The sequence below is a fragment of the Columba livia genome, chromosome 1, assembly GCF_036013475.1.
Source record: "Columba livia isolate bColLiv1 breed racing homer chromosome 1, bColLiv1.pat.W.v2, whole genome shotgun sequence".
Lineage (NCBI taxonomy): Eukaryota > Metazoa > Chordata > Aves > Columbiformes > Columbidae > Columba > Columba livia.
In genome coordinates, this window is record NC_088602.1 from 195,020,293 (window position 1) to 195,033,025 (window position 12,733).

At 41.0% G+C, this 12,733-nt stretch overlaps 1 protein-coding gene across 2 annotated transcripts in view; it reads right to left on the bottom strand.

Moving 5' to 3' along the window:
• The window catches only part of GRAMD4 (GRAM domain containing 4), an 80,776-nt gene that overhangs the window by 18,617 nt on the left and 49,426 nt on the right, over positions 1 to 12,733 (bottom strand). For both annotated transcript variants that reach the window (XM_065048970.1, XM_065048971.1), the window contains exons 4-8: positions 12,214 to 12,334; positions 5,336 to 5,397; positions 3,231 to 3,363; positions 2,736 to 2,761; positions 965 to 1,056 (exon numbers count right to left, since the gene is read on the bottom strand). In XM_065048970.1, the coding sequence (XP_064905042.1) occupies positions 965 to 1,056; positions 2,736 to 2,761; positions 3,231 to 3,363; positions 5,336 to 5,397; positions 12,214 to 12,334 (434 nt within the window). The remainder of the gene's footprint in view (positions 1 to 964; positions 1,057 to 2,735; positions 2,762 to 3,230; positions 3,364 to 5,335; positions 5,398 to 12,213; positions 12,335 to 12,733) is intronic.

The window sequence follows — 12,733 nt, forward strand, 5'->3', positions numbered from 1 at the left end:
ACTGATAACCCCAAACCAAAGCATCATCCTGGCTCCGACGTCCCAGAGCTTTCTGAACAAAAGCTGAAGTTCCTTCTTTCAGCTTTTATCTGCAGAATGGGTTTGTCAGGAGAGGCAAGAGAGAAATCAGTAGATCAGGAGAAGGGACAGACACACGTCACTAGGAGGGGAAAGTCTCCTCCTCAATATTCCTTCAGCTGTGCTGCGCAAAGTAGCATTAAAAAGGGCTCTATAACTTACAGGGAGGGACCTTTAATGAAAACGTGTCTGACATTTTCACCAAATTCATTCCGTTCATTCAGCTACAACTAACAGTAATAATTTCCATCGATATGAAAATACTTTATATGCACCATAACCAAAACAATGTAGATCGTTTAATTAACAATTAGAAGGAAAACAAACCAAAACCCCACTAAATAGTCCTGCCACTTTGTGGCATGCAAACCTTCCTACATAGCATGGGAATGTTTGAATTTAGGTCACAGACCCGATCTTTTTGCATACTAAATGGTACGCAAATCACAGCATTTTGTCTCTCATCAGTAAGCGTGATCCTAACGAACGGCAAAGAGGACTGATGGTGAACGACAGCTTATCACACATGGCAGCTATCAGCATTTCAGCCCTTGACAACAAGAGATTTTGCAGAGGCTGAAGCAACCATTAAATTGAAGGACTGGGAGACAGGAAACAAGAAATGAGAGAACAATGCCCAGATTATTATAAGTTATTTTAACAGTTACAAAACTATGCTACAATAAACCCAGAATACACAATTGACGTGACTTTGAAATATAATTGAAGCGACAAGTACTGGTATTTTGTGTTAAATTAAATTACACTATTTGATTTGACTTAAACTGTAGCACAACTCCTACTCAGATATGGCAGTTTCAATGAATTTGAGGAAATATCACATTTTTAAAGTTCTTACTAGTCCTGGAGGAATAAGATAACTTACAATAAAGGCAATAGCAGAAGTGTAGATAGAATACCAGTCTGATAAGGCAGAAAGATTCTTCACAAAATTAGTAACAGGTTTGGCACCTCTCTCTAAACACAAGTGGAGAAAAAACACAAGTGTCAGAATTAGCTGGCAGTGGTTAAGTAACTTGTAAATTATGAACAACCAAATTAGAAAATGAATAGGAGTATTCAATACATGTAATGATAAAAAGGCTTATCCAAATTAAGAAAAAGTAAATCCATAAATGTACCTGAACAATTAGTTAAGGAATGCATTTTCAAAAACTTTGTGTCCCACCTCTGCAGCCCTTTGCTCTCACTGTCACTGAACAGGAGACAAACCTGTGCCCAGAGCAGCGCCACCCTCACACACAAATGCCCACAGCCACACAGAGACAGCACCGAGAGCTCCTCCTCAGGTCCCCAGAAACCACTTGTCCTTTACCCTTCCTGTTCCTCTAAGCTCTTTACCACTTGGGCAAACCAGCGAGGGGACACGAGAACAGGAGAGGGCTGCTGCAAGAAGACCTTTGCTTTCCCTGCTGGAACACACCGGTTCCACCTTCCCTGAGAAGGCTGAAGACTCTGCTTGGGCAGGAAGCCTCAGGAGCACCCACCCTCATTTGCAGTTTGCAGCTCACAACTTCAAAAGTCTTCCTCAACACAGGCTGTGACCTGCTGTCCCAATTTGTCTGGCTTGAAATTCAGCTATCCTTGATACATTCCTTATGGGAAGTAATTAAACAACTAGGACTAGATTTCCTTGAGCATCAGTGGCACAACCAAAGCAGCAGATGAAGTGGAAGGTGATGCCCAAAGCACTGGAAGAGGTCATGGACTCAAGTACTGCTCTGCCATCCCACACCGAACCCACAGGGAAGGTCAACACCTGGAAACTGCTGGTGACAACAGGGGTCTTGAGGAAAACCAAGGTTTTGGGAGCTCCATGTGGTCATCAGGCTCCCCTGGACAACAGGGATCTAGATTTTGTGGACCAGCTAGTGGAAGTTAAGAGTGACTCAAAGCTTCAACTTAATACTGCTTTCTTTAAATCTATTCTGAGGGCAATGCATGTCCACCACAGAGAACAGGTCACAAGTATTCTCCCAAATGAAACCAGAAGAAATTCTGGTATTAGAACAAGGACAACAAAACTGACTTTACATGAAGACTACAGACCCTGATTTCAACTTCACTTTTCCCCCACAATAATTTAATAATTTGGAGCACAAATCAGTCATTTTTTTTAAGCCAAAAATTCTTTCCTGCACAGAACTTTGGGAGGGCTTCACTACTTCATTTAACCTGCCATCTCGCATCCTCCACCTTTCAAAATAATTTGTCAGCTATCCAAGAGAAAGAAATGCAAGACACACTTGGGGCATACATCATCCAATCCCTCCTTCTTGTAACTGAACAAGCAGGAGAACTACAAGCAGTTCAGGCATAAGTGTATGAAAACTACTACTTTTGCCATTGGACAAATACTCTGTTCTCATTCATTGCATGTTTACACATTTTAATTTTAACATTACGTAGGGTATCTCTGAACTGAAAATGCAATTAAGGATTAAAGGCAATATTCTACCATTGCTCCTCTAAGTTACTTTGAACTCCAAACACTAATTCAGGATTTTGGAATAATTTCTGCTTATGAACTGGCAGAAGTATTTCAAAACATTATATTTTGAAATGCAGCAATCCTTCCAGTAGGGTCACTAAAAACTGTTTTTACTTCCAGAAAATAAATACTGCTAAGTACTCACTTAATCTTCTCATATTTTCAGTCAACCTGAAAAATAATGGATAAAAACAACTTGTTAAAAAGGCAAGTAGTGCACAGTTGTGTACATTTGGTGCCTGAAATACTGCTCAGTTATGAAACTTGATGCAAACATCTAGCTGATTCTTGCCTGTTATGAAAACTGCTTCTAGTAACTAACACAGCCTATCTTGCATCAGACCAAAAGCTGAAATGTAAAAGCCTTCCAGCCTAACTAAGACTTTGTCCAGTTTTTGAGAGGCATATGATGGAACCTGGTAAATAATGTAACTCTTTTTACCTCAGACAGCAAATAAACTTCAAATTTCATGTTTTGGCCAAAGAATTCACAAACCTTTTGAGACAGTTCTGTATGTTCTGTTTTATTATTTGTTATATAAAACACTTGCTTAAGCCATGTAAGAGGTTGTAAAAAAAAAGAAAAAAAAGCAACTCGTAGATAATCCAACAATTTCTCACAATCATGCTAGAGATTTACCTTCTAGCACTGAGTGGCTCTTCTGTTTCCACTGTATTCTCTTCTGGTTGAAATCTGAAGTCCTCAACATACTCCCCAAATTTGTCACAAAACCACTTCTGGAGCCTCGAACTGACTGTGTGACTACGCTTATCTATGAAGAAGAAGAGAAACAGCACTAGGTGTGAGGATAATAGTAGAAGACATCTTCATCCCAAGCCTGCCCCTGTTCCTGCACGCCACACATTGCTGTGAAGCAGAGTTCGTGCAGCTTTTCTGCTCTTCAGCACCACTCTTCACGAAAACTCGCCATGCCACTTCCTTCTGCTGATGCAAAGAAACCCTGACTGCACCAGAAGGGTAAAATAAGACTGAAGGTGACTCCTGCTTTGCTCTTAAGAATAGAACATGGAAGCATCTTATTAACAGAAGTACAGAGATTACTTAAACATCCTAACAAACAAGAATTTTTAGCAAACACTGTAAAAACATTTTCTGGTTTAAGAGGTTGCCATAAACAAAAAAACAGACATAAATCTCAGCACTCCTATTGTGCTGAGGGTCACCTTGAGAAAAACCAGAGTAAAGCAAAACACTCCTGAGCAGGGTGCAGGACACTGCCGTGCAGCCACAAAGACTGGAGAGGAAAGGGAGGTGGAAACTGGAGTAAGACTCTGCAAGGGGCATTCTTACTACCACTGTTCAACCATTTTTAGGCTGTAAAGATGCGTGTGTGTGTGTGTGTGCACGTATCTCTGTGCGTGTAATGTGCACTTCCTTTCTTCTAAAGCCAGGCTACAGAAATAATGCTGCGTGTGCCACTTTCTATATACGGAACATAAAGTCATAATACTGCCTGGAAAGTCTTATATGGCAAAGGAACACAGTGATGCATGCTTTCTGTATGTCAGTTTCAGTGGAAAAACATAACATAAATACATGGGTATATGGAAGTAATATAAGGGTAAAAGCCTTAAGGTAGCGCAGGTGAGAACAAAACAATCACCTCTGCTTTACCTGTAACTCAGAAAACCCCTGTCTAGAAGGAACAGACTGACTGTTCTTTGGAAAGGTAGGTCACAAAGAGGACACAGTCACAACTATTCCAGGATCACACTTAAGTACAGAACTCCACCAAATTAAGATATGATTAAATAGAGGCATGAAAGATTCATCAGGCAACTACTACAACAGCCAAAATGGTGCTTTTAAGCACAAGAGAAAAAGCAACCAGGGCTCAAAAAACAGAATCAAACTATTAATGAATGGCAGCAAAACCTAGAAAAACAGGGAATTTAGTGGCAGTTTACAGCTGAGATAACACTTATATTTGAAAATAAAAAAATATGAAGGAGCTTCCCACAGGCTAATACTTCAAATAGTACTGAGAAAGAAATTTTGAGTGGACAAGACCAAAAAAAATGGCAGGTTGTAGGTCATAGAACACATTGACATTATGGGAGTACAGGAGGAGCAACTTCAGATTTAATCTGCAGTTTTAAAAGTCTGAGTGGTTGTCTCAATCAAGAGGTGCAGGGAGGAAAGCTTACGTGTACTGAAAGATTGAGAGTCTGCCTGTTGCCTTAGTTCTTTCAGAAATCACTATATTATTGAATTCATAATAAGCAGCAGCTTGATAAATGTAGACAACAGTGAAGGTATCCAAGAAAATTAGTAACTCTAAGCTTATTCTTTCTCCAGAACATATTTTCTTTTGAAAACAGGAAGCACTATTACAGTTAATGGCATAAAAGAGCTTTTGCAGTTGAGAACAAAACAGAACACCTTTTCTATGTATTACACCTGTTTTCTGGTAAGCTGAAAATCAACAAGGCACACACAAATCATGATGTCAGGCAACAGGTGGTATTACACTCCTAAATGTTTTATGATACAGAAGAAATTCCTTGCTCAGGTGTGCAAAGTCAACTACAAAAAGTAAAAGCAGAATCATGTACAGAGAGGCAAGCAGCTGCTCAAATGGTCTTTCACAGTCAGCTTCTTCAGAAGTCCTGCTTAAGGACCCAGCAAGTTTTTCAGCAAGGTTTGATCTTGTAAAAATCAAATGGAAGGGGTAAAAAATTCTGGCTGAACCATACCACTAGTAGAGATCTGACCAAGATTACCTGTTCCATTGGCTTGTGTCTGTGGCTTGGCAGGTTGCTGAGCTGCAGGCGCCTCTTCTGTCCTGCAAAGAAAATGGAAACAATGTGAAATGCTACAGATGAAGATTTTTTTTCCCTTCGAGGTAAAGGGAGCACTGGTACCTCCATGGTTTCCACAGATGAGATAATATAATCATGAAAAGAGAAAAATCAAACTTATGCCCTTTCGCAATATTCAAAATATTCACTGCACATTGCACTTAGGATCCAGGGAAATACACCCACCGGGAAGAGGGGCGCGGTTGAGCCATTTCCCATCACTGACAGCTCCGTTTCATCTTACAGCTACTAAATAATTTAATATCATATGTGTTGCATTGCTTATGCCTTTGTGCTGTATATTCACTGCAATGCCACCCGGGAAAACTCTTCAGAGCCCCAACTTTTCCCATAGTAACAAACGAAAAGGGATTCCATATAGCAAGTTGATAACCACAATACTAGAACAAAACCATGCACGAACCTTGAATTCTGCCATTGTCACTAGAGTCAAACACCACTCGGCTTCACAGTGAGTGGAACAGGTCTCAAGAATCACTTAAAATGTTACGTTGCAAGCTCTTGAAATGCACAGATACCAACCCATTTTAAAAATATCTTTTTAAAAACTTGTAAAATTTAAATAATGGTCTGAAAAACTGACAGAAAAATGTTCTAAAAATATACGGCAAGTAGCAGGCATCACCGGTCTTATCTTTCAAAACAAGTCAAGAATAATATTCTCATCCATTAAAAGTGTACAGTTTTCAGAGAACACAATTGCTTTTGCCATTCTGCACATGTGCAAGGCTTCCAATTATATTTGCACCATCCACAGCCTCCGGCTGTCTTGAGAACACCTCGGGCTTCAGTCCAAAAGTCTTCAGCCATCCCTGTAGATATTCTACAGAAAGATTTCTCTAACAAGGCAGCAGCTTTGACAACATAACACCAGCCACAGCAAGCTTTACTTGACAGGGAGTTATATGACTGAAAAGATTACTGCTTGGAACAAAAACATGATGGCCATGCAATTTCATTATCACTCATTTATCTGACAATGTAGGTGCTTTCAAATGTTGCCTTCATCTTCTGCTCCTCGGGAAAGGAACCAAGTGGGACAGTGGTCAGCAAATGGAGAGCAGGAAGAGGGATCTCACTGTACGGGGCAGATCGCATCAATATAGATGGATGTATGGTTCTCTCTCTTGCTGTTCCTATAGCAAATACATCAGGGAAAGATCTTGCTGTACTGGCTGCACATGGAAAAGGCCATAACGAATTGTGCAGTCTGAACTAGCATGACAGAGAAACTACAGAACTAATTACCTCCCTTCCTTCCTAAGCACTCCCATGGCTAATGAGCTTTCCACATCCTCGTTCCTTTCTAAAAGAACATTTAGAAATAATTTACTGATTTAAAATTATAACTGGATATCCATCAGTGTGCAGTAGCCAAATTAAATGGTTTCTACTTTCAAAGCCACTTGTTCTCATTCCTCTTCAGGACTTATCCAGACCTCTTCTGTATCAGCAGCAACTCTTCTTTTCAAAAGCCACCTCAAATGCCACCAGTTTATTTTTTCTAGTTAAACTTTAACTTTGGTTTCTGTGCTTTTTTTCCTCAGCTTCTATATAAACCACGGGTTCCCCACCTATCTTACACCTTCCCCCACATCCTTGCATCTCCTCCATTTCCAGCTCCATCTCTCTGAAGACAGACAGCAATTAATGTGATCAAATTTGTACAAACTATCATATAGCATTGTCTTGTTTTCCTCTATCATCAGGTCAGACAGTTACACCATATAGGTGGGCATTTTCATCCTCAATCTGTCACTGCCACTATGTTTCATTGAAGCCGAAGACACATGTTGGGAGAAAGGAGGCAATCATCCTTGAGCAGGTTCACACAGGCAGGAGCCCGTCACCCAACTCGCTCCAGTTGTGTGAAGGTGCTGGGAGGGTGTCACACCTGAACAGCTCCAGTGACAGAGCCCAGACAGCATCGTACCACCACCAGAGCCTTCAGGCTGGGTCTTCCTTTGACATGCTGGGATTTATTTTCAGAAGCAGCACAGCATCATTACTCTCTGTGTTTCTCGGGACAAAATCCAAAAAGTCTCATCAAGCAGCAGTTCTGGATAGCAGCCTCACCGGCCTCCATAAGGGGTACATGACGGTTTGGTTTTGGCCCTTTTTGGTGCTTTTCTGTTTCATATTTTGGCAATGTCTTACTTGCCATCTGCCTGTTACTCCCTCCCTGTGAAGAACCTGACCTTTACAAATCATCAGGTTAATGACAGCTCATTACTGCACCTGTGAATCTGGTTATAATTAGCCACTTCAGACAGATTCGGGCCAGGAAGCTCAGAATTCATTGTTTAGGCTTGCACACCCACTGGGAAGCTCAATCCCGAAACGAGGTCATGTTGAACCAGCCAATACATCAAGACCACTGACACAGGAGAGGAATTACCTTTCCTACAGCTTCTGAACCACTCTTCATGCTAGAGATCAGCTAAAAGGCTGGTGAACACAAACAGTCCCCAGAACAATACAAAAGGTTTTTTCTAAGCACATCCCTTAACTGCAGCCTGCACCACAGAAAACAAGCTGCATGAATTCCTCTCGGACCAGGCTTTCCATCCAGAAACTGGTGTGTGATCGGTAACACCAACAGATGCCCAACCTGAGGTTGGGTCATGCTTCTGCAACTAGAGACTGCACCCATTTAAAAGCACAGGCTGATTAAAACAGATAAGAGCAACTACAGCCGATGGAGAAGACAAACACGGATGTGCCAGTTTTAATGTTTTTAATATCTACCCAAGTCAGGGAAGCAGTACTGTTAGAGCTGTCCATGACTAGCAAATGTATAGCATTCAAAAACAACCAGCACACACTGATGCAGCATCCACTCAATGCTGCCCCACAGAACAATGCCAAAGGATTATTTTTGTAACAGCCAGTATGACACAAAAGTTAAGGGAGCCTTGACATTGAAGGCCGTTTACCTTAGCTAAACATTTTGGTTTTGTGCATCTTTGGCCATGAACACAGCAACGAGTTGAGGCGCCTGTGAATCCACAGACTCTCCTCAACAAGTGTCTGTAGACAGGACTCGCTGAACACAACAGGTCCAGTCACTGCCGGGATGTTCTCAGACATACTGATATCAATTTTCCTACAGGCTGACTCCAAGTACTGAGTTCACATCACCCATCACCATTCTTTTGACAGCTGTTGTGGAAGCCAGTGAAGGCTGTGATATCTTTCTTACTGCTCAAAGCAACATGAATGTGTATGTGCTTCCATCAAAAGCACATTACAAGCTCAGAAACGAAAAAAATAAGCATAAAGGTATATTCACAGCCTAGTTTCAAGATTAATCATTTGAGTATACATAACTTCTGAGCTTGAGAAGCTGTCGCAAAACCGAGTTAAAACATTTTCCTATGTTTTGCTTCTCCTTCCCATTAAAATACATCAAATATTTCAGAAGCCTTTGCCCTCCTCACCACATACATTTTACATGGCTAGTGTCCTAAACTGGTAGTTCCAGAAACAAAAGGCTTCAGAAAAAATATCATCAACTCAAAGTTGTACGATATCCAAATGCTCACAGGCAGGAAAAACAAACAGACAGAAAACAAACCAAACCAAACAGACAAACCATGAAAACCCTACAACGAACCAAAAAAACCAAACTCTTGACAGGAACGACTTCACCTGTCAACAAATCTAAGTTAAAAATAAAGGCACGCACCAAGTTCAGCCAACTGGGTAATGTCAGCAATCCCACATGTATGTCAGCAATCCCAGCACAGCAGTTCAGGCAAGAACCTTTTAAGCCAGGTCTCGGGTTCCCACTACCTGTGCGGAGTCCCAGCCCGACAGCGATCCTTCCCGCAGGGAACGTCTCCAGCCCCCAGAGCAATCGCGAGCTGAAGCATCTTATCAACCGACAAATTCCGCCACGCGCAAAACTTCGCATGTGCGAAGACGCCGTGGTTTAACAAGAGGCCGGGAAGAGTGACCCAGGATAAGTGGTACAGAAGGAACAGTGGCTTATGCAGAAGCACTGTCTATTTTCTCCTCTTAAAAACAGCTCACAATGATACTAATAAAAAGGTTTGCATAAAACACAGCCTGTTGGTAAACGCTGTTGCAAAACTACCTTTTTTTTTTTTTCTTTTCTGTGTGATAGAGCTAGCTCACAATTTATAAAATATGGCAGTAATCACCCACAATTTACACTAAACAAGCATTGCTCACACAGACTATACCAAATTATTTCTGCATTGTTCCACTAGCAAAATGTCATAAGCTTAAGCTGTTGTACCAAATGCTGGGATGTCCCAAAGTGCGTTTATGGAAAACTTCAGCTGAGGCCACAATGCCTCTGAATACTCGGACAATGAACCCTACAGCAAACAAAACCACTATATATCCTCTTCTTCCACTCCTCCCTCCTCCCTGGGAACAATTCAAGGAAAGAAGCCCATGTTCTTCACTAAAACAAGCAAACAAAAAAAAAACTCTATATTTTTAGCTCACTGTTTTATCTTGGCTGAACACTCTGCAGCATGTATTTATATAGCTATAGGTATTGATCTACTTCACATGTACTTTTGAATGCCGCAACTATTAAAATAATTTCTTCCTTCTTATAATACATCATAGCATGATTTGGTTTTCATTAGCAGTTCACTTCTGTAAGCAAAAAGGATAGTATATGCCAACATGTTTATATGAATATCTATTTAGACATCTTATGAAAAATTAGGTAACTGAGAAGCAGGACAAACTTGGTTTTGTTGACATAAGCAGAGATTACTTTCTGCAGTAACTTGCTTAATAAAATTAAGTTTCCATTAGGCATAAATTTGGCCTATTATGCATTTGTGTCAGCCAACACTTTGTCTGTAGTCCTAATAAAAATATTTCAAAACACATATAGCGAAGTGCAAAAAGTTAAAAAGAATTGCACACAATGGAGCACAAGGGAAAACCATAGGCAGCCCAATTTTTCTTCTAGGTAAAAACTAGGAAAATCATCTTATATACACCTGACTGTCCCAAATAGGTTGGAACTAGCAAGACTAGTTAGAAAAGAGTTGGATAAAGTGGATAATTGGCTGAATGTAATCCCCCAGTGCAATAACCAAGCTAAAGGGCCTAGTGTAATCCTTAGGATACCTAAATGGGAATACAGGGTTGGAGCAGACAGCTCATGCTACCTTAATTTAGCAATGGCACACCTGCTAGAGATTTGCTGTTGTCCACAATCCAACAAGACACAGATGTTAACACTAATATTGATAAACAAAGACCTTCACACTCTTTTTTCTATAAAACGCATGTAATCATAAGTCACAGTGGGCCATATCAGACCCTGGACCATCCTCACTACTCTGAAATAAAGCAGGACGATGGCTGCTTTCCTGCAGAGGAAGGCAGCTCCTCATCCTCCTCCAGAACGCCCAGCAATGATGGGATCACTCTCCCCATTCTCTGGAGTGTGACCTGGAGCCCAGGCACCAGGGAAAGTTTAGATTGAATATTATGAAAAAATTGTTCACTGAATGGTTTATCAAGCATTGGAACAGACTGCCCAGGGAAGTGGTGGAGTCAACGTCCCTGAAAGGATTTAAAAGATGTGTAGACGTGGTGCTTAGGGACACGGTTCAGTTGTGAACTTTGCAGTGTTAGGTTAACAGTTGGACTTGACAGTCTTAAAGGTCTTTTCCAACCTAAATGATTGTAGGATTCTATAGGAATAGGAGGCAAACAGACCACAGAATGTAACCAGGCTCACGTTTCCTGTAAATGGCTCCTATTTCCATTGCTACAGAATACCAGTGGACACAGACTGCTGGCCTCACCAGAAAGACATTTCTATACCCAGGATGAGTACAAAAGGAAGCAGCAGGCTGGAAAGAGTTTGTATAGCATTGGGAAATCTCATATCCACGCAAAAACATTTGCCTGTTTGTTCTTGCTTGTCACCTCTAAGTAACTGGCAGTGCTTATCACGTGTGATTACCAACTTAGCCTGCAGTTTCTCCTGATGACAGCAGTTGATGGTGAACCATAGATCCTACTGCTCAGCCAAGTAATCTTAGCTACTGCTGAGGAAGATTACACAGGCAGCTGTGTATGCAAGGGGTCTAGACCAACAAGGCCACCAAGAAACTACTATGATCTTAAGATGTGAAGTCCCTGCGTCTTAGGCAGACTAAGGACAGATGACATCAAACGTGATTCTTTGCATCATTAAGGTGTGTGTCCTCAAGGCTGAAAGGACTTAGGGATATAAGGAGACATGTTTTCATTCATTGTTGCAGTGACAAGGAAGGCTCAAGCTCCAGTCACATCCACACATTTTGGGTTGTGCTGTGGTACTGGGATGTCCTTGCTGCTGCTGGAACAGGAGTAACAAGGACTGGACAATCTGGAGATGGCGCAGGTTTTGAAGAGGCAAAGCACGTGCAATGACATGACAAAGGCTCTGTCACACAGTGCATGCTGACAGCTCCAGGTAGGGAAGATCCCTGAGAGAAGGCATCAGAGAAGCTGAAATTCAGAATATCCCAACTAGACAAGTGTCAGGATATCTCTGCAGATGGGGCACTATGTGATGGTTAAGTAACTCCAGTGTACATCGTTGTACAAGATGTACTTTAACAGGAAAATACAGAGCGCTTCTTTCTCTGTGAGCTACTAATTTATTTTAAGAGAGCCTAGGCTGGAAATAGAGGCTTTCACCAGAACTCAGAGACAGTCAGAGATCTCAAGTGGCTTTCAGATTTACAGTGAAGATATTTATCTTACCTTGCTTTAGATATTTCTCTTACCTTGCTTTAAGTACTTCATTGACTCTTTGTTCTAGTTCTAATCTCCTCTGCCGTTCCTTTTCTAGCTCCTGCCTTAACGTTTCAGCATTTGTTTCTTCTCTCAGCTTCCTGAGCTCCTCCTCTATTAATAAAGGGAGAAGAAAAAGATTAAGTTACCCTGAAGTATTTCTATTAAAAAATTAAAACCTAATTATGACAGACTACATGGGTTTTTTTGATCTGTGCTATACCAAATATATTCACCACAAAAAAACAAGTAATCCGAGACTAGAAAGACTTCATAAAAGCACACAACTACATCATGTACAAAATACTTAGTTACAACTGTCAAGGTGTGAAGAAACAACAACTTCAAAGTTTTCTTTTCAAGATGCAGTGTATCAAAACTAAGCCCTTGGCACAAGCTACATTTATCTAAATAAAATGTGATGTACTCTTCATTCCCCAAAGAAATAATCAGCAGGAAAGGTTGTAAACCACCACACAAACAGCTACTCACATAGTTACATGATGCCATATA